At 36.6% G+C, this 26,419-nt stretch overlaps 2 protein-coding genes across 2 annotated transcripts in view; one reads left to right on the forward strand and one right to left on the reverse strand.

Moving 5' to 3' along the window:
* The window catches only part of LOC129263108 (tyrosine-protein kinase BAZ1B-like), a 44,714-nt gene extending 40,135 nt beyond the window's left edge, over positions 1-4,579 (reverse strand). Inside the window, exon 1 of the mRNA XM_064101220.1 lies at positions 4,339-4,579. Coding sequence (XP_063957290.1) covers positions 4,339-4,451 — 113 coding nt within the window. The 5' untranslated portion in view covers positions 4,452-4,579. The remainder of the gene's footprint in view (positions 1-4,338) is intronic.
* A 206-nt stretch (positions 4,580-4,785) lies between these two features.
* LOC129263103 (uncharacterized) lies at positions 4,786-24,742 on the forward strand. The gene is made up of 10 exons (XM_064101221.1): positions 4,786-5,173; positions 5,753-5,981; positions 7,291-7,380; positions 8,647-8,736; positions 9,595-9,706; positions 11,440-11,572; positions 12,892-13,012; positions 14,196-14,382; positions 14,950-15,081; positions 20,233-24,742. Exons 1-10 carry the CDS (start codon positions 5,007-5,009, stop codon positions 23,271-23,273), a joined length of 4,302 nt encoding a protein of 1,433 aa, XP_063957291.1. The 5' UTR covers positions 4,786-5,006; the 3' UTR covers positions 23,274-24,742.
* The last annotated feature ends 1,677 nt before the right edge of the window (positions 24,743-26,419 follow it).

The following is a 26,419-nucleotide window of genomic DNA, read 5'->3' on the forward strand; positions in this document are numbered from 1 at the left end:
CGGGTACGGGGTACAATCGAGTGTGCTGATGTCGATCGAGTGCAGTCACGATGTGTGAATTGTCATGATAGTAGCGAAGTGAGATCGTGTTTTCTGGGGTTTTGTGGCCATTTAATATTCTTGTTTTGTTGTGATTTTTTAGTAATTTCTGTTGCTATTCTGTGTATTTTGAGGGAAAATACGTTTTCCGTGATTTTCCGTTTGAAATGCCACTTTCCGTTTCAAAAGGCCCTTTCCGTGAATTCTGTCCGTTTTCCGCGATTGCGGAAAATCACTGTCCCTACATAACCTTGTTCTCTGTTACTACTCCCTGGGAGGGGAAATAAGGTTGGCAATGTTTGACTTACTTTCTCTTGTTCTTGGGGACCCTTGGGGACAAATGATTGTTTTATGCTGTCAGTTTCCATTACAGCTATTTCATCATAAAACTTGGATCTTAAAGGGGTGGTCCAGGCCAGGTTTAATTTATATCCACTAGATAGACAAAAACCTCTTTCCTATACTATATTTTTTTAAAGAAATAAGAGGAACAGTTATTTTTTATTGAATTTTCAATTTTGCCAAAATCATATTCTGGCACGAGTCTGTACGATCCCAGAATGCAATGCGCAGCTTTTTCTGTGACGTAGCATCTCCACTTTGGCTTCGCTGGCTGCTGCTACGAGCGCGAGCGAGCTAGCTAGCTAGCTAGCTATCGCTCGCACGTATGCGTATAGATCATCAGCGCCGGCCGCATACATACGGTATTAATTAGCTACATGTAGTTTTCGACTTGCATTGATTGCGGTCACCGTCGACCCTGTAATTCACAATTTGTTTGTTTCTCGCCGTTTATTTCATAATTTGAACAATTAATATGTCGGGTCCTGCGGGATATGCATTCCAACCAAGGTGGAATGCGGAAGAGTTGGAGAACCGTCGAAGAATAGAAGTACAGCAGCCAGCGGCCGATCGAGTGGGGAGAAATGACTGGTGTCGGTGCGGGAACTGCCCGGTGATGCCGACGGCCAGAGAGAGCATTTGGTCCTCGCAAACGACTCTACTCGCGTTATATTTGTGTGTTTTTATGTCAAACTTGTCAGTCCCAATATTGTGAAGCCACTGGGCACATCTCTCTCGATCTCGGATCGGATTTGGTATAGAAAACGCACTTTTATGGTTATTTTCTCCCGGCCGAACCGAGCAGCCGTATGCCTGACACATAGGCATATTGCAGCTGTGAGACGTCGCGCGCTGGATTGTTGCGAAACCAAAGTGGAGATGGTACGTCACAGTCACGTGACCGATCTCGCTACATGTGCGCGAAATTTAATTCTTTTTGCCCCAAATAACCGTGACAAGAAATGCTCTTAAAAATCTCCAAAGTCGAGTAAGGAGATAATACTTTTTGAAATGGCTCCTGTAATTATTTACTACGGGCTAAATATTTTTTGGAGCTGGCCTGGACCACCCCTTTAAGTAAATTGAATTCTTTTAATTACTGTTTATGAAGTTATTGGCACTTTGACACTCATCCAAACTTTCTCATTCTTTTGTTTCTTGTGCGCCTCGGAATAAAATATTTCTAGATAGATGGCGCTATATAAATGCCTATCATTATTATGAATTAAAAATAGAGATTGAAAAATGACAATTTTCTGGCAATATTACTTTCCACCAAAAGAGGGCATACACAAAATATGCCAAAAATTCAGGTTTTTGAGCGCTCTGGTGAATACAAAAATAATCTCCAGGTTACTAATGAAAAAATAAGTTGCAACTGTAGGCCTATGGAAATTGATATTTTTGGATACAAAAGTGATAATTTAATGAACTTTTTAAGTGTGTCCTGTGTACTGCATTGGCATACCATAGATCTACGGCTGGGCAAGTCCAAGAATTCGCACATTTCAGAGGCTCTAATGACCTGAAAATAGTGTTAAATGACTTTGATTAGATTGAATACCCTCATGATGGTAGACATCTAGGAGAAGAATAATCATGCAAAAAATGGTGACATACATGTATGACCTTGACCTTTTAGAGAGAAAAGATGTGCCGTTACGTATGGGACGCAGAAAAAAGACAATTTTTAAAACATTTTGTTCAAGTTGAGAATTCTCTGAGAGTATTTCATTTGACAACTTGTAACTTAGTGTGATAGAAGTCACAATACTCTAGTATATCTAAGGCAAGTTTCAGGTCATAAGCCAAATCCCTCTAATTACAGACTCTAATTAAACAAATTAATGACATGTTACGTATGGGACACTTTGTCCCCATAGAGAACGTACACAATTTTCCCTATAATTCAAAAAATTAAAATAATTTAAAATATGGAAATAACAAGAGTTTCTTTCTTTTAAAATGTTATATTGAGACATGTTTGATATGACTGAAAGGGAAATTAGCCATTTCAACATTCCCCCCCCCCTTTTTTTCATGGTTTCATGAATTTCTTATGTATTTCAAATGTTTTTTTTTTTTTTCATATTTTACCATTTTCACAATTTTTTCGCTTCGATTGTTTTCATTTATCAGTATTCATAACAAATCAGTCTTTAAAAACTAAAGAAAAGGTAAATAATCACTTTTTAGAGCACTCTTGAAATTTGTTTTTCTCAATTCACTTTTTACACAAATCTCCCCATTGACATTGTGTGTAAATGTCCCATACTTAACAATTTTTTTATTTTTGAAACTTTTTGTGGTATAACATTCTCATACTTAATAAATTAGAACTTCCCAGAGATGCAACAATACAAGTATTGTATTATGAGAAATAACTTTAAAAAACATCCTCAAAATGTTACGTATGGGACATTCCATCCTTGGACAAGACCTAATTTGCATAATTAATTAGATGACACCACTTTTTCCCCCAAAAAGTAATAAGATGTTAGGGGGTCCATGTCCCACCTATGACTGAGTCTCAGAAGTTTTGTTTTCATTTTCTATGAGTTTTTTTAATTGTCCCATACATAACGCCCATTTTACCAATTATGCAAATTAGGTGCCCCAAATAAGCATAAATATGCATATTATCAAATTTTTCTTAATGAAATTTTGAAATTCAACATTTGGGCTTTCTTACCCCACCAAAGATAACTTCTTAAATTAAAGATGAAATTTTGCCTTCTAGGGTGACCTTTTCTTGGACTTGCCCGTCTATATTTAGGTTCCCCACAGGCAGGGTGGTTGCAGTGAACAAGTGAGGAAGTCTAGCTTAACCATTTTCAATTTTCTGAGATAGGTAGGACCATAAAATAAAAGCTCTGAATTTGTCATGAAAAATACACAAAAATAATCCTTGATTGCTAAAACATAATAAAGATTACTTTAAAAATACAGAAATTCCATATAATTTCTGAAAAAGTAGCCAAATAGATCCATTTTTATTTGCCAAAAAATACATAGATCCAGAAGAAATTGTACCTCGCTTAATGAACGTTGCACAGATACACGCACACATGTAAAATGAAGTAATAATACATATTTCAGGTGTAAACATCGCACCGTGCGTCAGCGAGAATCCACGAAAATCCATTAACTTCATCATGCAATCCTGTATAGTCTATAGACTCTGTTAGCGATTCGCTGAGATATTGGCATCAACGCATTGACAAGCAAACTAACGTGCCTATCCCTAGACCTAGTCTACCATGTCTACACAAATTTTTGTGCAAATCGCGCTATGGCCGTGCCTGAGAAAATGACATTTCATTGATAGATTTTTACTGTCATGACTGTGTAACTTTTTATTATAAGCTGCTCGCATCTGACATTACAAATCAAGATTAACTCTTTTATTCATTCAATGTTAACGTTAGGCCTAGATGGATTTTTCTGAAACCTTTGGCTTTGCCTTTGGGAAGTTCGGCTTCGTAAATATTTGTATTTTTTAATTTTTTTCTGGCAGCCGGGTTTCTGCCATTTTAATTCTTACAAGTTACAATAAACAAAGTCAAAGATAAGACAGTTTTTCACTTTTTCAGTGAAAAACTGTCTTAACCTTTGTTTATTATTTTATATTGTTATTAGGGCCTAATATTATTTAAAAAACGCCAGAAAAAAGGGTGAAAAAAACTGAAATAACTGAAATTCGTTCAACTAACGTTAGTTTAACTTCCCTTTAAATTAACCACACATGCACATATCAGTCCTGTCTGAATAAATCATACTTTAATTGTTCGGACACAACATCATAAAAACCATTAATACGAATTTTCTAGTGCAAATAAAAAAATTGCCATTGACAAACACACGAAAAATTTCTCTCATAGACTTTACACAGGAAACCATGGGCGCGGCCATCTTGTTTTTGTCTGCGGAATTTCCGACCAATTTTTGAAAGGATACAGTTTGCTTGCAAACACTTCGTTGGTGAATGGAATGAGAAAATACGGCTCAGCCAAGGTTACTGTCTTCGATAGGACCTTTGGAATGTAAAGTTTTTTCCCCAAAAGTGGCATTTTGGGGATTCTTCAGACGCCGGTGTTCCTCTCACAAAAGCGCTCGCTTTTAAAATCTGGCGCGAACGTCCCCGACGATGACCCGAAAATGACCCCCACTTTCGGCGCTGCCGAGTATTTTCAAGCTCAATGGAATAGGAAAGATCAAAACATTTAATCGTAAAATACTCATTAAAAAATAGATTAAACAATTAATTTTCATTTTAAAATAATAATAAAATGTAAAAATAATTATTTCTATGTATTTTAAGGCTTAATAGTAGGATTCAGACCATTTTGTTATAGTCTAATGTTAGATTGAATGAATCATTGTGCGGCAAGTTCAAAATATTGCGCAATCCCGATTTATTGTATAAACATGCTGGAGCTGCAGTTTTCATCTGACAAATATGACTGCAATATCGATCTCGTTTCTCTTCGACGATAAGCAGATTGAACATCGTGTGTGGACAGTTAGTCAGCCGTCATTGGTTACCTCCCAATGTCCCAAAATAATATGGGTCGAGCGAATCTGATATGATGATATCTGAGAATTGACACGCGATCGCAGAAAAAATGGGTGTTCAAAATTTGTGGCAGATTTTGGCTCCCGTGAAATCAACGGAATCCATCGATGTGTTGAAAGCGAGGATGGTCGCAGTGGATCTAGCGATATGGCTCGTTGAGAGTCAAGTCACTGGGATCAAAATGATGCAAGGCAGAGTCATCAAACCTCATCTAAGGTGACTCCAATTCTCCAGTGTCGAAATATCCTCATTCATTAATCCATATTATCATGTCTTTTCAATTTCATTCAATCTGGCATTCATTAATTCATCATTCAAAAAGACAAAATCAAAATTCAAATGTGATCAAGGACAAGGATTCAAGATGATCAATTCATTGACATTATTTAATACGTTGTCATTGAATTCATTCATTCGTTCATTCAATCATTATAATATTAGTCCTTCCTTCCTTCATTGAAATTGAATTCATTCATGTCGTTGAAGACTTAGGGCCTATTCAGTTTTAATTCAACTTTGAGAATGAACTTTTGTTACGGTAAGATCTTTCTAGACGTCTGAACTTAGTTACATGTAATTTGAATTGAAGTTGTTATTTTTAATCATGTTATGTTAGTCTACTCTATTCATGATTGTTGCGTCACATTTTAAGATTTTGTTTTGACTCTAGGAAGAGTCATGCCCATATATTATAGGCTTTATTTGTTTGAAAACTATTTTTAATAAATCATGTGAATGTACATTTGTGACATGAGAATTCCACAATGTAAAAATAATTACTTTCATAATTTTCAGGAACCTCTTCTTCCGGGTTTCCAACTTCCTTCGGCTCGGCGTGAAGTTGGTGTTTGTCATCGATGGTACTCCACCGGAGCTTAAATGGGAGGAGATTGCTCGAAGGAATGAAGCCAGAGTTGGAGGAGGATCAAGAGGAGGATGGAGAGGAAAAGATAGGAGAAGAGGAGGAGGAGGAGGAGGAGTAAAGAAGGCTTCAAGGTCCCACTTTACATCTTGGTTGAAAGAGGTATATTTTTAGTTTTACACAAAGAAAAACCTGCACCAACGGAACACAGAACATGCAGAAGGGATGTTCATGATTGAAACAATAAAAATCATGTATTTTAAGAAAATTGTTAAATTTTTCTTTGTTTGAATGTTCAATTAATTGGAAATTACTGTAATTATCTTCGCTTGGTACCATTGTATTCACTGGCGGATCCAGGGGGGGGGGGGCACAGCCGGCCCATGCCCCCCCCCCCCCTTTTGAGAAGCCAAATTAAAATTTTTAATGTAAACATGCCATTAAAAGAGAGGTGTGCTCTTTTGAAAGTGAAGACCTTTTTTTTTTTGCTTGTCAAATTTTCCCTCCAAAAAAATGTGCCCCCCCCCCCTTTGGAAAATCCTGGATCCGCCCCTGACTCTATTCTATTCACAATAAGTATGTAGCAGGTCATCTTGATAAGTACCGGTAATAATAAATCCAGAAAAGAACACTATCAAAGAAATAAAGAAAAGTCCAAAGAACAACTTGTCACTATTTTCGTTTTATGATTGGCCAAACTTGACTTCACTTTAATATTAACAAATGAATTGACTACGTTCAAGATCTACTGGACCTGATTCCAATAGGTAGATGATGGGGGCGTTGAGGTCTAGTGGTTTTTACGACTCTCGTCTTTCAATCAGAGGGACGTGGGTTTGAATCCCAGCCATGACATGTTTTTCTTCAGCAAGAAATTCACCCACACTGCTTCACTCAACCCAGGTGAGGTGTATGGCTACCCGTTAGGATTTACATGTATCCCTTGACGCTTTAGCACCAAAATGGCAGCTCAGCTACGGCCGGTATAATATGATACCACGCATCAAAGTGCAGTTGTAAATATGCATATAGTAACAGCGCTATATTAAAGTGATTGGTTAACATTGGTTTGACTTTTAAAAAATCTGAGCTAGAAGGTCACACTTGTCACCTGTGTCTGTGATTTGTTACAAAAATGAAGCCCAGAAAAAAGTGCGTTCGAAAATAATTATGTAGTGCTTCAAAAATTGAAATATAAAGTGACCGAAAACACCATCTTAATTTCATCACATACACTTATGTGTACTATTTAGGCGTCTATAAGACACCTATTTACAAAATCGGGGTTTGCCTTGTAGTTTTAGCTTTTCATTCTCAATAATGGTTGTTTTCAGGGTTTATTAGTTCTAATACATGCACTTGTACACATGTTTCATCTTGGTTTGAGAATTTTTTAAATCGGCTGCTCACAAAGTTAAACAATACCTTTAATGAACATATTATTGTTATTATTATTGTTTTTTATATATAGTGTCAAGAGCTATTAGAACTGATGGGCGTGCCCTGTATACAGAGCAAGGGGGAAGCGGAGGCCATGTGTGCTGCGCTAAACAGTGCAGGGGTATGTTTACATCTCTTCAGACATTAATTTATTGGTATAAAAAATCATTTGACAATAGTAATATTTTCTAATGATTTTTTATTCCTTCCTCATTCTCTTGCTCTCTCATCCTACTAAAAGATTATGATTCATTCATTTTGTATGACACTAAATAAAACCCATGGAGTATCACAACAATTTCATTCCTTAAAGGAGAATGAAACTCTTGGAGCAAGTTAGCTTTTGTGAAAGCAGAAAAATCAAAGAATAAGATCAACAAAAGTTTGAGTAAAATAGGACTAGCAATAGAAGAGTTATGAGCATTTGAATATCGAGATCACTAATGCTATGGAGATCCTCCCTTTGGCAATGTGACCAAGATCTATGATGTCACAGATGAACAACTCTCCCCTTTTGGACACTGAAAATATACCCCAAAACTTCTCTTTTTGCTCATTCTAATCATATGACAAACGATTCATCAATGATATAATGTTGTGAAACCTCTGTACTAATTGTCCTCTCATAAAGAGAACACCTCACCTTGTGATAGACTATATAAAAGTGAGAATATAAGTGAAATAAGTACTAAAGTAATGAGGGAGTTGTACGTGTGTGACATCACAGATCTTGGTCGCATCGCCAATGGGAGGATCTACATGGCATTAGTGATCTCGACATTCAAATGCTCATAACTTTCTTATTATTCATTCAATCTTCCTCAAACTTTCAACAATATTTTTCTTTGATTTTTCTCTTTGATATGGAGTCAGCTGGTTTCAAGGGTTTCATTCCCCTTTAAGATTTCAGTAAATAGTGTATATTTTTACCCAGTTGTAAGTAAAGTAAAAATGGATATAACGTGCCATAATGAAAAAAAATTGCAAGATTGAATTAAGACGTGCTAATTTTGAATGTTTTTTGTTTGCTTACTTTGCAACCCATTCTTTTTTTTGGAAGTGGATCACTCAAATATTTTTTCTGTTGACAAAATATACTGAAATCAAGGTACTACATTGTAAAATCATTCAATTTGATTTGCTGATAGAAAATGGTTTTTTTTATTATAACAAGTCTAAATGAAACGGGTGCTTTTTGTAAAACTTAACAAATTTGCAATAACAGTTTAAAGCTTCTGAAATCATTTAATTTGATTGGCTGATATATAAATTGTTCTAGAAATTGTGCATTTGTGAGTTTTTAAGAAACAGGGCACTGGATATTTTGTATTGATTTGTAAAAATTGTGGGATATGAATATTAGAAAATGATTATGATTTTTTTTTAGATGGTTGATGGCTGTATGACAGAAGATGGTGATGTATTTCTCTATGGAGCTCAAGTTGTTTATAGAAACCTAAATATGGCGACAGGAGAGGTAAATATTTTTAGTATTATTGTCCAGGTATGCAATAAAAAAAATTCTGTCAAATAAACCTTATGCTTATGATCATTTGTGGGCTGCCATCACAAAACCAATATTAAGTCGCCCCAAACAATTTTTTTTGGTTATCTCATTGAGCTTTAGATAGCACATCACTACATTATTTTTTGTCTTGCCTGCATATAGCAGAGCAAGACTATAGACGCTGCTTTTCTGACGGCGATGGCAGCGTCATCAAGATTTCAATTTTAACCAAGGGGCAATTCCATAAAATATGTAAGTCCGACCCCCTCTATGTGGGACCTTCATGAAATTTTCTGTCTCTGATTTCTGGTTCTTTTCTCAGTCTGTAATGCCCTCAAATGACCATGACTTGGTCAGTTTATAAAGTGAAGTAAGACTTGAGAAAAATGGGGGTCAGACGTACAAAATGGTTGATCATTTTATGGAATTGCCCCCATGTTAAGTTTTTGTAATGTGATCGTAACTTAAAAAGCGTATGGACCTAGTTCATGACACTTGGACATACACACAGATCGTCTTGCAGGACACATTATCAAGGTCAAAGGCCATTTAGGGTCGATGAACTTTGACTATGTTGTGGTATCACCATTGAAATAATAACCAAGGTCAAATTTTGAAATGGTATCAAAACTTTGAAAGTAAATAAATTCGTTGCAAGAAACTTGGACATAAGGGTAATCAAGTATCACTGATCATTTTGCACGAGTCACATGATCAACGTCAGTCTTTTTCGAAGTCAGCAATGCTGCTATATTGAATTGCGTAATGCAGGTGAGACTGCCAGAGGTGTTCCACTTGTTAAAATTCTTTTTATTTCTCCTTGACTAGGTGGACTGTTACAGTATGGATGATATTAGGAGAGATCTAAACCTGGACCGTAGGCGGTTGATAGCTCTGGCCATTCTTCTCGGATGTGATTATCTGCCTAAAGGAGTACCTGGTATGGGTAACACAACATTTGCTCTTGCGTCATTTGCTCCAGCGATATTTGCTCCGGTGCTAATATCTCAGAGGGCTTAGTGTTATAGTCAGGATTGTAATAGCGGTATATAACTGAATCAGTATTTTACCTGTTAGAAAAAAATGTAGGGCTTAATTACCATTAAACTGAGTAGCTTTTAAACTTTATGGTATGAATTTAAGTTCAGTACAGTGTAGGTGATTTAAAGGGATGGTCCAGGCTGAAATATCTAAATAAATAGAGTAAAATTCACAGAGCAAAATGCTGAAAATTTTGTCAAAATCGGATAACAAATAACGAAGTTATTGAATTTTAAAGTTTATAAATATTTTGTGAAAACAGTTATATGCACATCGTCATAAATATTCATTAGGTGGGCTGATGATGTCACATCCCCACTTTCCTTTTTCTTATGTTATTACATGAAATCATAAATGTTTCATTTTTTCAAACATGTGTAAATGATGTGTCTTCATTATTATGAAATAAGTTGCGGCAGTAAATAACTAATGCACTTAATCAGTTGTCAATCCAATTGTTTTAGTTCCTGGTAGAATTTTTTTAAATAAACCTAATTTCATATAATAAAATAATAAAAAACAAGTGGGGATATGACATCATCAGCCCATCTAATGAATATTCATAAAGACATGCCTAGAACAGTTTCACCGGAATAAGGGAAATCTTCAAAATTCAATGACTTTGTTATCCGATTTTGATAAAATTTTCAGCATTTTGCTTTGTGAATATTACTCTATTTATTGAGATATAAATATCTCCAGCCTGGAACATCCCTTTAGGCAATAAAACACATCAGAACCTGCACCTCAGGAAATTGTATGGTTTATTCTTAAAATGATATTCTTGGTAATTCATGATAAAAGTATATAAATATTTTGTATTTCTATGAAAATAAATGTGGTCTATCGGAGGGGAGTTGTCACTCTAGAAGCCCAATTTTTTTTTTTTTATTCTTGGAAATTTATGATAAAGATGTATAAATATATTTAATTTCAACTAAAATGAAGGTGCTCTACAGTATTGTTGTTACTGTGGAAGCCCAATCTTTATTTTTAGTATTTCCCGAGTTGTTATTATTGTGGGGTTGAAAATAATACAGTATATATGGGGAAATAAATGTTCAACTGAAGATGGGAATAACACAAACTCAATCATACATCAAACAGAAGCAAATGGAGAGGAGAAGATGGAACTTAACTCTGAAGACACAGGAACAAAACTATACTTAACTCGATGAAGTCTGGTAGTGCACTGCTTTATTTGCTGGGCTTCCTTGCCTCAGTAAAACTCATACAAATTAGCATAATATATTCAAATTACACAAAATCAACCAATGAAAATAAAGAGAATGGAGAAGCCAACTGAAAGTGGAAAAGTCTAATTCATAAAAATAACCAAAAAGAGATGGAGGATGGAGATGAATAAGATGTTGGGATGATTACATAATAAGAATGTTGAACAAAAGAATCAGATGTGGGAATGTAATGAATGAACACATCTGAATAGGAAAGGAATGACAGGAGAAGCAGGTTGAAAGTCAAATGTAAATGGATGACAACAGAAGCATCAAGATGGTAAACAAAGCTGAACTAAATACCAAAGCTTGAACTATAAATAAGTATTAAAGAAACCACATGTCAAAATAATAGTCCAACATTATTATCACTACCAAAATTTGATATTTTTCTCAGGGGTTGGAAAGGAGGTTGCTATGCGGTTTATGAACTCTCTACCCAGCTCTGCTGATCCCCTCAATCTATTCCAATCCTGGAAAGGAGGTTGTGATTCAGATTCTCAGACCAGTGAAGAAAGAAGTGTCAAAAAGTAAGAAGTATTTCTCATCTTGTCTAATAGGCCTGGTTTTGAGACACCACCATCGTTATCATCATCATCATTATCACCATCATCACCATCATCATCACCACCACCATCATCATCATCACCATCATCATCATCCTCATCACCATCATCACCATCAACATTATCATCATAATCATCTTCATCATCACCATCATCATCATTATCATCACCATCAACATTATCATCATCTTCATCATCACCATCATCATCATTATCATCATCATCATCAACATTATCATCATAATCATCTTAATCATCACCATCATCATCATCACCATCAAAATTGTCGGGGGGGGGGGGCCATTATGCCCCCCCCCCCCCCAGGGTTAATTAGGGTTAACCCTATCTAGGCCAGGGGGGCCTCGGAGACCCCCCTCAACGATCCGCGCAATATTTTCGCCGCGCAAAATGTTTTGACCGCGCCGCTCACTGACTTTTTACTTTCAAGTCTCGCGCAAATTTTGAGACCAAATTTGTGACGCCCGGGTACGCGGTTACGACATTACGCAACATTATGTAAGTGCACGTCAGACCCCAAAGTGCTCATAAACGTGATTTCATGTACAAATCCAATGCAGATTGTGTATTAGCCAAAATTCAAAAACGTATCATTATTTCTACTTTTACTGATTAAACTTAATTAATTTTGCCTTGTTTATGATCAGAATTAAGTCTGGAAGGATTTCCATCGAGAAAACAATAAAAAAACAAAGAAATACATAAATCAAAAAAACAATAAAATACGTAAGAAATCGGTCTTGGTACCAGAATTTTTTTGATTCACAATTGTCAGGAATGCTGTAAAGAATATTTTCACCAAAAAATAGCATTCTAGGAGCTTTATTTATTGAATCAAAGCAAAAAGTATGATTTCATGAATAAATTAGCATAATTAATTCATATAAAATAAAAATATATGAATTCAGTGAAATTTACCAATGCAACTGCGTAGATTACATCATTCTCTACCATCATGCAAATTTTTGTTGTGATCGCGCAATACGCGGCTGAGATTTTAAGGGGGGGCCATAATGCGGCTGAGATTTTAAGGGGGGGCCATAATGCCCCCCCCCCCCCCCCCCCCCGGGAATGACAAGAATCAAAATACCCCAGGAGATTTAGGGTTAAAATGCCTGCCATATCCTTTCATTAAACTCTCCCCGGGTATGATACAGAGGATATGAAATGACAATGTGTTTTTGTGATTTAACATGGAAGTTTATTTTTGATTAAGGTGCCCGATGTTTTGTGTTCTTAATTCATACCTTCTCTCATCTTAACAGAAAATGTCTGAGAGTTGAGGGATTTCCCAACGATGATGTCATCAAGGAATTCTTTCAGAATAAAGAGAAACCCTCTACCTGTCATATGGAATGGAAAAGGCCTCTTCTACTTCACCTAATGGTAATAATGATAATAATAATAATAATAATAATAATAATAATAATAATAATAATAATAATAATAATAATAATAATAATAATAATAATAGAAGTCCGGTTGCTGTTTAATATACCAACAGAACATCAAGTTGTAGACAATGGAAATAATAGTAATAGTAATAATAGTAATAATTATAATAATAATTATAATAATAATAGTGATAATGATAATAATGATAATAATGATAATAATAATAATGATAATAATAATAATGATAATCGTAATGATAATAATAATAATGATAATGATAATAATACTAATAATGATAATAATATTGATAATGATAATGATAATAATAATAATAATAATAATAATAATAATGATGATAATGATAATGATAATAATAGTAATAATAATAATGCAACACTTAATACTTTGTGGGGCTTTTTACTAAGTATCACCCCGGTTATTGGAGCATTCTTACATGGGGAGCAGTCTAATGAGAGTTCCACAATGCAATTGCTGGGCATAATACATACTTAGGCTTTCACATCTTACAGGGCAGGGGAAGGCAGGGTAAGTTGTGACAGTTTTTGCATTTTGCATGTTAGAATTGATATGAATAATAATATTGTAGAAATAAATACCTTGCCTTTAAATTTGATTCTTGGGAAATATTTTTCACCTATATATAACTTTCTACCCCCACACCGAAAGTCATTGTGACCTTTGAAAAAAACGATGTCAAATGGCTCAACTTGCCCAATCCAGGGGCCGTTTCAAAAAGCTGTTTGTAAGTTAAGAGCAACTTAAAGACGGACTGGTGATCCTTTCTTGCGGTACATGACATTCCCCATTGAATGTTCGTTGGTGATTATTTAGTGCGTAAGAAAGGTTCACCAGTTATTCTTAAAGTCGCTCTTAAGTCTTAACTTATGGACAGCTTTATGAAACACCCACCAGGCCCTGGTGGGATTCAAACACAGGACCCTCTGATGATAAGGCGAGAGTCTGAACTGCTACACAGCGATGATTCTGCGGGTAATGTCACTAGTGGGAAGCTCACCCTGGCCCATATTCTGAACCCGGATTAATTTCATTCCCACGGCTTGCGTACAACAAGCTGCATGCAAGAAGGACTATACAAAGGGATTTACTACAGAGGTACATGTCTCAAAGGGATGTATTTACTTTTTTTTTACAGCAATTCAATTTGGTGAAGATGGAATGGCCCATTGGGTACACGCAGGAGAAGGTCGTTCCTCTGGTGACCTTGTATGACCTCACCCATTTGACCTCTGACCCCAAAGGTCATCTGCATCCTGCTTCTATTGTCAAGCTCAGAGTTCGGCAAGGTGTACAGTGTGTAGAAGTCAAATGGCATAAACCTGGTGAGTGCTTTCATGCAGAAAGTTACTTTTACTACTCTAATGCAGTTTCACCTCAGTAAAGTTTTCCTCAAAATTATTTTTCCATAGTACAGGGCTTGATTTCTCCCTACTGCACTAAGGTCATGTCCTTGGATGACCTTTAAGTTGACCCCAATGCCGCTCTTGCATTGACCTTTGATATTCTTTGTGCCCTCATTAATTGTCCCCATTTGAATGAATTGAATAGCTTTATTGTCCATGAAGGAAATTATTTTTCTTTGGTTTACACACATGTAGATACATGTACATTTGTGTTGTAGTATAAAAATGTGTAATATATAAAATGAGCATTGCCCTAAAAATGTTATAACATGAGGCCTGAGAGTAGAAGCTACCCGCAGATTGGAGTGGGTTTGTTTATTTCTTTAAATGTTAATAAAAGAATAAAAGTTTATCAAATAAGACTACAAATAATTAATTGCTCTGATTAGATGAACAAGAAAATGAGAAAGAATTCAATCATAATTTTCAAACTGATGAATTGGATTGACAAAGATTTTTTTTTTCTTTTCTCTCTTCTTTCTTTAGAAGAGCACAAGGAAAACGATGAGGATCCTGATACCTTATACACGACGGTGGAGGAGAGAGAACGGTTTGCAATCGCCCATCCAACGATGATGCAAGACTTTGTGGTCGCCATGGAAACAAAGAAAGTTAAAGGTAGGCAGATAGCTCCCAGTGTGCAATTTTATTCTCCTGGTTTTCCCACTGGGGTGTGTGTACTTATCTAAACTTTTTTTTTTACCGATAATGCAAATCATATCCAATGAGTGGCATTTGAAGATGGAATTTGGTTCTGGTAAAATGTGAATTTGAAAAATGGAGGATAAATTTGTCAAAGTGATTGTGAAAACTGCATAATGGGTGATTTCAAGTCCGGTGTTGGCATTGGTGTTGGAATTTGGATTGCTTCCCCTAGCTCCAAATATATTCTGAGTTTGTAAAACTGATACAGATCACATTATTGACATCTCAAAAACTAGTGAGTGACTTTTCAGGACATCTTCATTTTATGTTTGGTGTTATACTGGTGTAAAAATTAACCTAACACCAACACCAATAAGTCAACACCAAACTTGAAATCACCCAATGTACATCTTGAAATTAATGGTGATTGCTGTAAAGCACTGGAATCACCAAACTGATTATATTGTGCTATTACTCAAGCTTGTCTCTTTGTCTTTTTATTAAGTCAAGGTGATGAGACCCTGTAGCATTTTGTCTCATTGTCTTCTGTCCTCAGTTTTTGTCTTCTTGTCTCTTATCATCTAAGAGCTTTTAAACACATTGGCCCGTATTTTGAAGTCAGGTTTAACTTGGACCACAGTCTAATTCTGTTCTAAAATTATGGGAAGCCAAATGTGTCAACATTGTATTAAGTTGTATGTTTTTTATGTTTACTGTGCTCTTTCCTGATTCATTGATGGTGCAGACAATATACTTCCTAGACAATTATGAATGATTTGAGAGCCAAATGAGGTGAAATATTATATCTCTACTGTTAGTGATTTATGTAACAATTGGCTATCCATACTAAACCACAACTTTAAAACTGAGTTTAATGACGTTCCACAGTTATGTTTGTGCGCATCATGATCTGCGCATATTTTACACTCTGCGCGCTGACGTCACAATGGATGAACTGGTGATTAATCAGCTGTAGGTATCGTGAGCTGATTTTTCTCCTTATCTGCACTAACTGCAGATACGATGTGCTATTTTATGAAGCTAATAAACTGGAATTATTCCATGGCTGGGATTCGAACCCATGTCCCTCTGATTGAAAGACAAGAGTCGTAACCACTACACCATTGCTCCCCCACAGATCAGAATGATAAGAATGTGCAAAAAAATGTCTGTGAAATGAGACACAGATTCTATGAAAATACATGTAATCTTCCAGGACATGATGCATGCAATAAGCCAGTTCGTACTTCCTTTCTGCGCATGATCAAAAGATTCTGCGCGTGATCAGACGAAGGTCATTTGTACTAAAGTGACATGGTGGTTTAAAATCTAATGAGATAAGCACCAAATTTGATGTCTTGATTATTCATATATTCTTTTGAATTTTGTTTTTCATTTTACATCCACAAAAAACAACAATGCGTCCATGAACGACTGGTATTTCACAGTTTGCCGAGTACATTGTGCAACATGCTATGATATGCATTCAAAGTAGGAATGCAACAAATACCTTCATAAAGTGTTCATTGGTGTGCTATTCTAGTCACCTGGTCTATCCAATTTCTTCATCCTGCTATGTAAGGCATGCTTACGTAATATCTTGCTTTGAAATCTGCCTATCATAATGAAAGAAATGAAAGGTCATTTGACCAAAATTGTCCCAGAAGTAACTACGAACTGGTCTATTGAGGAACGCCCACCATCAAATCTGGGGTCAGTATCACAAAGCTTAGCAATCAATTGTAGAACATTTTTCTACAATTGATTGCATACACTACAATTTACAATCACTTGTGAAAATCAAGCGTAGCATTAATCGCTAACCTTTGTGTTACAGAATCCTAATTAATTGATGGAATTCTCTGAAAGCATTTCTTTTCCTTTAAGGAAATTAGATATCATAGGAAAAATATGATGCAAGAAGATAATGAATATGGTCAAACAAACTAAAATGATACTAAAGAGGAAGTTCATACTGACGATATGTTGTTTTTCATAGAAGCAGAAAAATTAGGGAAAAGCGTGCGGGTAAGGGTTTGATGATAATCCGTCAAAGATTAATAGAGTAATGAACATTTAAAGTTTTGATTTTATGACACTACATACAAGCAAGAAAGAAGGTAATTTATATGGTCAAACAAAATTATTACTAAGAGGAACTTTACACTGACGATAAGTTGGTTTTGATAGAACTTAGAAGCCAAAAAATTAGAGAAAAGTGTTGTTAAGATTTTGATGAAAATCTGTTGAAGAATGATAGCTCTATAAATTTTTTAAGTTTTGATATTTTGGCATAAGTAGCTCTATATGGCATGCAGTGTGAATTTTTTTTTAAATGTCATTTTCTAAACAAGTGGAACGCCTCTGGCAGTCTCGCCTGCATTACGCGATTTGATATACTGTATAGTAGCAGTGCTGACTTTGAAAACAGCTATTGAATAATTATTTACAAAATAAACATTCATATGATAATAACATACTATGTCCATTGACCCAAAATGACCTTTGACCATGATCATGTGATATAAGATGTGTGCAAAACAATCATTTATACTTGATTACCCTTATGTCTGTTTCATGAAATAGATCCACAAACTTTCTAATTTAGGATGCCAATTCAACAACTACCCCCAACATGACCAAAGTTCATTTACCCTAAATGACCTTTGACCTTGGTCATGTGACCTTAAACTCGGGCAGGATGTTTCATGAACTAGGTCCCTATACTTTCTAACTTATGATGACATTTCAAAAATTTAACCTTAGGTTAAGATTTGAATATTGATTACCCCAACATGGTCTAAGTTTATATATTGACCCTAAATGACCTTTGACCTTGGTCATGTGACCTGAAAACAAAGCAGGATGTTTAGTAATACTTGATAACTCTCATGTCCAAGTTTCATGAACTAGGTCCATATACTTTCTAAGTTATGATGTCATTTCAAAAACTTAACCTAAGGTTAAGATCTGATGTTGATGCTGCCGCCGTCGGAAAATGGCGCCTATAGTTTTGCTCTGCTATGCAGGCGAGACAAAAAATGGAAGTTAATTATTTTGGGGCATTTGTTTCATCAGAGACATCTTTTTATAAGGAAAATGTTTTTATTAATCATATCCTTTAAAAAAATGGAAAAAATAGAATTAATATTACATGATATCTGGAAAGCTGCTGACGTCCCGAATAAAAAAAAATGAAATTGAAAACACTCTTATGAATGAATAGGTATTGTGCTGCCCTTAGCCAAAATAAATATTGTTGATACCTGGGCCCCGTCTTACAAAAAGTTATGATTGATCCGATCCATCGCAACTATGGAAAGCCAGCAATGTCAACATCTAAAATTACATGTTCTTGTCAAAATATTTTGTAGAAATGATGTATATTCATACATTTACTGTTTTCTTGACGATTCAGTGAGCTTCTCTTTGTTTTCAAAGGACAATGAGCAAAATTATGACATTGATGGATTTCCATATACTTGAGATTGATCAGATCAATCGTAATTCTTTGTAAGACGGGGCCCTGAGGTATTACTCTATGCAAAGTCTTTGAACAAATTAGGCACTATTCATAATAGGAAAAACAAAAGAGAGTAATTATTATTGTTGATAAAAGAAGAGGATAATTACTGCAGCCTGAGGTTAGAGATGCTGTGGAAAGTTAATTAGGATGATGTGAAATCAACTAAAAATAGAAGTACAAAATTGTTTGACGGATTTGCCTGTGGCTGTTGGTGTTCATCATTGAAAATTGAAGGGCAAGCAATCTGTGCGTGATCTCTCATTCACCATGTGTTGTGAATAGCTAGTCTGAAGTGAAAATATACTCTTTGAGATAACTATTCACAATACAGAGATGAAAATAGCCTTCAGTTTTTACTTTCATAGGGAAACTCAATAGTTTTTAGAGGAAAAGTACTTGTTGACTTTATGTACGTGGTAACATAATTGTCGCATTATAGTATTGAGTATTGGATTAGTGTGTTATAATTTCACTGAGCCTGAATTACAAGACTACACTGTTCAGAATGTTGCATTATGGGTAAGCAAGGTGGCCAGATTTGGGTAGTTACAGACTTGAGATGGCCACTGGTTCATGTCTGTTTTAAGCATCCAAAAAATCCTCATTAGATGATTCAAAGCATTGACATTGATTATCTGAACCTGAAAAAATGCTCCTTTTGGTGGCATATAGACGTGAAAGGGGGGTGGGGGGTGCGGAAGCCTTGGAGACTTACAAAAAGGAGAAAAAAGGAAAGGCAATTGTGAAATATGATTATTATGGCAAAATCTATTTCAAAAATTAGAGTTTTAGATGGTGAGGTTTGCGATAACACCATGTAAGTTAGTCATGAAAAAGACTGTTGGTTATCTCTCTGATAATAGCTCTTAAAAAGAACTTGATGTTTTTATCACATACTAGTAAGCTTTACCCTTCGTCATCATTGAAGACTTGAGCTAAAATGATGGGTAGTGTATATACATATATATGTATAATCTGAGGTGATTGCTGATTGATTTATGGTGCTTGCTTGCTCGCAGTTTTTAAAATAAATTTTGCCCCATATGCCATGTCTGGCCTGCACAAAAATTTTGGCTCATTATTAGAATTATGATTTGATCTGATCAACCGAAACTATGAAATGCCAGCATAAAAAAAAATGTATAGATATGATGTTCCGATATATTCATACATTCATTGTATTCTTGACAATATGGTGTGTTTGCCTTTTTATCCAAAGGACATGGTTAAAATTTCCTGTGGAAAAAAAAATATGACAGCGATGGATTTCCATAGAGTTACGATTGATTGGATCAATTGAACTCTTTGTAAGACAGGGTCCTGGCAGGACGTTTACGTGCTACTATGCCGAAGGGCTTATCACTCTGCCCTTTTGTAGGTAGTACATCCATGTCGTTTTCGCTATTATACCTCAGATCTTTGTACATTCTTCTCAATACAAGCATGGTTTCCACCTTGTAAATGCTGTGCCCACCCCTGGCCCCCTCTAGGGTATACACACTGAAACTTGAATTTAAGAGCCGGAGTTGAACTACTTTCATTTTGTTTAACTTTTGTATGATAAAGTCTTGTTTTCTCTGTTTCTCTTTTGTATATAGGAAGAGGAAAGAAGAAGCAAAATTCATCTTCATCTTCACAGCAGGAAGGATTGATGGTTGATGAAGCTTCCCAGCATGCATATGAGACTAATGTACCAGTAACCTTTGACCTACAGCTTCCTCCGAAGGTCAACCCCGAGCCACCACAGATTCCAAGTTATCCTGGAATCAAACAGGATGGGAGGGAACTCACCAGTGTTTACGATGATGATGAAATGATGAAAAGATTGATTAGCCTTTCTCTTCACGATGGTGGAGCAAGAGCAGAAGAAGGGAATGAAAGAAGAGGGAGGGGAGAACAAAGGTGCCGGAAAGATGATACAATGCAAAAGAGGACACACAGGCGGAAGAAAGAGACACAGGATCAAGCAAAGAAAATCAGTCGGAAAAAGGAAAGCTCAAAGGGAAAGGATAATACAGAGGACAGCTCTTCAGTCCAACTGACCCAGGAAGGAATACCCTCTATGAAAAGTACCTGTTTAGTAGATGCTCATTTTGCAAATGGTCTAGGAACTGAAGAGACTGTGAAGACCATACCTGACATCCTAAGAGTAGTCGAGGACATTGACAAAGAAGGAAGTGAAAGGAGGAATGAGTTAGAAGAGGAACAATCATTTATAGAGGTCTTACCGCTGTCTCAAAGACTTGGTTGCCACTCTTTGCAGGGATTCATCCCTAACTCTAGGAGAAATAGAAAAAATGATTCAGGAAGTGCCTTAAAGAATGCAAAACAATGTGCCAGTCTTTCGTCAACAGATGATGAATCAGAGGAGGGAATTTATGAAACTTTGCAGTTTCCTGAGGAGACACTGGAGACTGATAGATCAAGATTGGTACACTTTACCAAGACCAAAAATAGAGACCTTAGAATGTATTCATCAATTGCATGCACTGGATCTCCTCAACCTTCCATTGCTGCTGCTGCTGAGGGAAAATATGAAGGATGTTCTTCAGAAGGCTCCATAGATCAAAGGCAAATTGGCGTCAGGGAAGCTCTGAAAATCGTAACACCTAACGGCTTCAAAGACAAGCTAAAACCAACTCCAGCTTGCAGGGAAGATACTACAGTAAATGATCATCACACCCAACCTCATTTACCAAACTTAACAACTGATGAAGTCATAGATTTGACTGGAGACAGCCCTTTAAATGACCAAAGAACATCCCCTGTATATTCTTCAGAGGTTGTGGAGTCTACTGCTCACCGGTTACCATCAGGAAGAGTCTTTGGCATCAAGCACAGGAGTTCAGATGAAATTGATTTTGATGTAGACAGTTCCCACTCTTTAGAAGACTTTACTACCTGTCAAGGAAAGCCTGAACTTGAAAGAATTTCCTCGGTGGCCTTTGATCATGAACAGTCAAGGTGTACTGTTGGTCACAATCAATCTTCTTTTATGAAGTTAGACAATAGCTTAGCAAAGTTTATGAATGAGCTGAGCATTGTCTCAAAATCTGCAACAGGATTTGAAAGCTTTTTGGAAGGTGATGATTCTGTTTTTGTCATTGAGGATGCAGAGTGTTGCTTAGAGGATGGGCAAGAGAGCACTAACAGGGATGAAAGAAATGGGGAAAAAATGAAGGGACTTAACAACTCCTATCAATGTTCTGCACGAAGACAGTCAAGCAAAAGCCACGCAAACCCTCCTGTGCGAGAAGGAAGTGATGTTGTGTGTGATGAGGAGGTAACTGTCGAAGTATTACAAAGTAAATCTACCAAGACAGAAGAAGTAGGAGACATACCAAAGGATCATGAACAAGATAGGACAAATAATTACCTGGACTCTTCAGAAAAATCCAGACTTCCAATAGAGTTTTCGCTTGGAAATGGAGAAGCCAGGAATGTTGGTGGAAAGATAGGCCATGCTGAAATAGAGAACATAGCTGTTTCTAAACAACCTCAAGGAAAGATGAGAGAGAAATCTTGTAATGGACGAATCAGAAAGACGAAGCGAAAGGCGGTGACAAGAAACTCTTTACTTATTGAAAATGACCTTCTGAAGATCCTTCAGACAATGAGTCCTGTAACTGGTCGGTCAAGTTTCCCTGGGCAGCGAGAGACCGTTCTGCCATTAGAGCCTGCTCAGGCAGCTGAAGATCTTAGTTCGTGTTCATCACACATAGATTCCAAACAGGGATGTTCAGGTTCATCCGCAATAGCCCTCTCATGTTTTCCAACATCTTCATCATCACATCACTCAGAGTTGCAACATGAAACTATAGGTTCATGCACAACACCTTCATCATCTGCATCTTTTATGTCTGGATCCATATCAACTATTACCCCAACCTTGCCGAGGACAATTGCTACTGCAAACTCGAAATGTAGCACTTTGTCCATATCTGGGGAGCCACAGCCAACGATTACCAACTCTTCCCAAGAACCCCATATAGCTTCTCCATCCACCAAGTCATCTCATCTGCTCCGAGAACAACTCCTGTCAATGTTAAGCCAACTCACCCCGGGGGATTCTCCTTTGATGGGTACCAAAGTTATACAAAAGTCTCAAGACTTACTCCCATCCTGCGTTGGAAGCCAGAAATCCAGTGGCGTAGGTACGCCAAAAGTTGTCAAAGATGATCCAGCGCACACCACAAGGAGTACCCTCAAGACGTCCACTCAGCATAACCCTTTCCAACAAATCAGTACTACTAAAACTAATGGAAAATGTGAATGTGATTCAGTGAATTCAAACGTTTGTGGAGAAGAAACAAAGTCTTCCCCAAAACTATGTAAAGGAGACAAATGTAAGCCGAAGCCTACACGGGGGTCTCATTCGCTTGTAGGGGAATCTGTATCCCACAACGTCTGCAAGCCAAGGACAGAGCTCAAACCAAGAAGTCACTCACAGCCATCAGCTGGTCCTGGTGTAACTACCAAGCGAAGCAGGTCCAAGCCAAGGAGCTGCTCACAGCCTGTCAGGTCCGGGACTAAGTCTCGATCAAAGAAATCTTTGAGGGGGTCTCAGAAACGAGAATCCATGCTCGCAATGGAGAGCAATCTTGGCAAGATTTTGGAAGGACTTAGCAGCCCTCTTTGAAGGAAGCAGTGATATCTATGTGTCCAAAACAACTTGTTTATTTGAAATTAAAAGAGGGGGGAATCATCAAAATCCTATGTAATATAAGAAACTTGTTGCACTTTAACCCAATATGCCCGGCACAGACACACTAAACAGTACTAACCAAACACCAGAACTGCTGCTGTGGTGCTTACATCCAAGGGTGCAACATTTTGATAATGTAGTCTCGTGTTTGCCTTTTTAATTGTATATTTAAAGTTATTTTATGAGTCAAATCTATTCAAATTTAATACACAAGATTGATATTGTTCTAATATTATCATTCAGCATTATCAGTAAAGAAACATTATTGTATGAATTTCTGTATTTTGGAAAATTATCTCCTTGGCATACTTAGTAATTGTTGCATTTTCACCAAAGATTTCATTTTTTACTGCAGGGCTTGAAATTAATTGAAATGTCATTTTTGCAATTACTTCCTTAATAATTATTAATGTGTAGTCGTACTTGATACTGTTCAATATGTCGAATATCAAGATAACAATGTATTTGCCATGTTTTATAACCACCAGCATTCAGATGAGGGCGGAGGGGGCTTGTTTTAACAAATGAGGGGGTGTGGGGGGGGGGGAGAAAGAGAAAAAGTGGTGAGGTAAAAGCCTGAAAATATAACCGTTTTCAGAGTATTATTCTAAAATCTGTATTAAAAAAAAAAGATTTTTGTACTAAAAGGTCAATATTTTTGCTCACTCGCACCTTAGAAAGTTTGCCCCGTATCTGGCCCCTGAAAATTCATCAAAGAAGAGATTCATGAAATTTTGAAGAGTTTGATTTGTGACATCGTATACGAACAGCTCCCCAAATTATCAAGCAATGTAGATTACATTAATTCAAGTTTTTAAAGTCTGCCTTTAGTTTTAGTAAATCCGCCAAAATGTGGCTATTACAATTCCAATCCTTTTCCATATTACTAGTATATGAATGTGTATGCACTAAAACAATTATGATGTAGAGCGTATGAAATGAAAAAAAGTATATTACAGGATAATTTTTTGTGATTTTACTTTGATATAAAACCTATTCCAAAGGATGGATATAATCTTTGTAGCTTCTTAGTATCGAATTTCGTACATTTGTAAGATAAATACTCAGAGCCATTTTAAAGGAAAATATCGCCTAGAGAGGGCGCTTGATATGTTTGATATGAATATTGAAATGTTTGCAGAGAATTGGCAGTTGCAAAAATTAAATAATAAAACGTCTATAAATACAAGTTTTTAAGATTTGAATTTTGTATAATACTCGAATATTATTGACCCTTTATCACAGTCACCTAAGGTTTTAATTTTGTTCTCATAGAAGGGGGGGGGGGTGGATGTGTCTGATCATATATCCAGCCTATAAATATTTAATCGATTGTTAGTAAGAATAAATATGTAAGAATAAATATGTAGAGAATCTGTAACCTATCTAAAAGGTGACATTCCACTTTTGTTAGTTCCAGAGTTTTTAATATAGCCATATAAAGTAGGCTACGTCGAAGTTAGGGACGCACCATTAGATACCCGGGGGGGGGGGGGGCTGGAAGTTTGGGTAGATGCAAATTGTTTCCCCTTCTTTTTGCACCTTTCATTTGTGGACCAAGTTTTTTTGTTGCTCTGATGGTGAGTCAAGTTTTTGTTTGTTTCTCATATAGCAAGTAAAGTTTCTTTTTGGGGAATAACTTCGAGCCCCCCCCCCCTGGATATCTAATGGTAAGTCCCTTAGTTCATACATACCACTGGCGTAAATCCAAGCCAAGCAGTGAACCTATATTGTTCAGGCGGGGGGGGGGAATAATCTATTGTTTAACCCCATTTGAATAGTATAAAGTCACAGATTTACGCCAAGGATACATACATACCACTGGCAGATCCAGGGGGGGGGGGGGTAAAGCCGGCTAGTGCCCCCCCCCCCCCTTTGAGAGGCACAATTATAATTTGTAATGTAAAAATGCAATTAAAAGAGAAGTGTGCCCCCCCCCCCTTTCAAAGGGAAGACCTTTTTTTTTTTGCTTGTCAATTTTTTTCCTCGGGGAAAATGTGCCCCCAACCCCCTTTGGAAATTCCTGGATCCGCCCCTGATACATACCTACTGTACACATACCCTAACGCACGACTACACGGCCATACGTACATCCATTTCAGCATTAATATGGCACTTTTTCACATGCTCAAAACGCTGTACGATATAAACAAGTGAACAATTCCACTCTCCAAGTACAATTTTATACAGTGGACTTTCTAAAGCAAGTTTTTGCTTTTTATTAAAAAATAATTGAACTGCCGAAGGGCATGGGTATATTATTTATTGGGGAGACCATTCCAAATACTGGGTCTGGGTCCATGACATTTGCTCCGGCGACAATTGCTCCGCTCTAAATTCCACACACTAATCGAATGACCAACTTCAACCCTGGGCTTTCATACTATGCCCTACCCTAAACCTAACCTAAAACCCATTGCAACCCTAACCCTACATCGTAGACGAAATTAAGCCCGGAGCAATTGTCGCAGGAGTGTCACCATTTGGACCATTGGGAGAAGTGGGAACTTCTAGATTCACAACACAATCCCAGTAATCACTTCATATCTACCTTAGATCTTGGTCTCGGCTTAAGGTTGCCGCACACCTTACGACTAGTCCACGATCTCATTTCTTGGAATAGATCGCATTTTGCTCATTTTGTAAAAATTAGATTGAAAGGTATTTTTTTTATATTTGAGGTTCAAATTAACTGAGAGAATACTAATATTACAATTTCGGTTGATTGCAAGACTTAATTAGTAAAGGCCAAATAAGTTTCAAATCATATACGACTAAATATTCGCTTTTATTCTTATAAGAATGATAGCATACTCACAGATATGAACATGTCATAGGCTATCTAGGTATTCGTACGATTGTTAAGAACATTACACAATAAGATATTCCATGTCTTAATATAAGCATAGATTCTACTTCGATTCCTAAATCGGGTTGCAGCCCAGTCCTAAGGTGTGCGGTGGCCTTTAGTCTCGGCTGTAATAGGCTGCATGTCCATGCAGTATTATGTGCGTCTCATTGGCGAATGGCTATAGGGATACGTTATTTTCTTTTCCTATAACTCGTTCCCGTGACTTACG

The sequence above is a fragment of the Lytechinus pictus genome, chromosome 6 (assembly GCF_037042905.1).
Source record: "Lytechinus pictus isolate F3 Inbred chromosome 6, Lp3.0, whole genome shotgun sequence".
Lineage (NCBI taxonomy): Eukaryota > Metazoa > Echinodermata > Echinoidea > Temnopleuroida > Toxopneustidae > Lytechinus > Lytechinus pictus.

Bases quoted from the DNA above. Each gene is read 5' to 3' on its own strand.
- LOC129263103 (XM_064101221.1), top strand. From the start codon at position 5,007: ATGGGTGTTCAAAATTTGTGGCAGATTTTGGCTCCCGTGAAATCAACG. The intron at 5,982-7,290 runs GTATATTTTTAG...TTTTATATATAG, and splicing joins TTACATCTTGGTTGAAAGAG to TGTCAAGAGCTATTAGAACT. The intron at 9,707-11,439 runs GTATGGGTAACA...TATTTTTCTCAG, and splicing joins TCTGCCTAAAGGAGTACCTG to GGGTTGGAAAGGAGGTTGCT.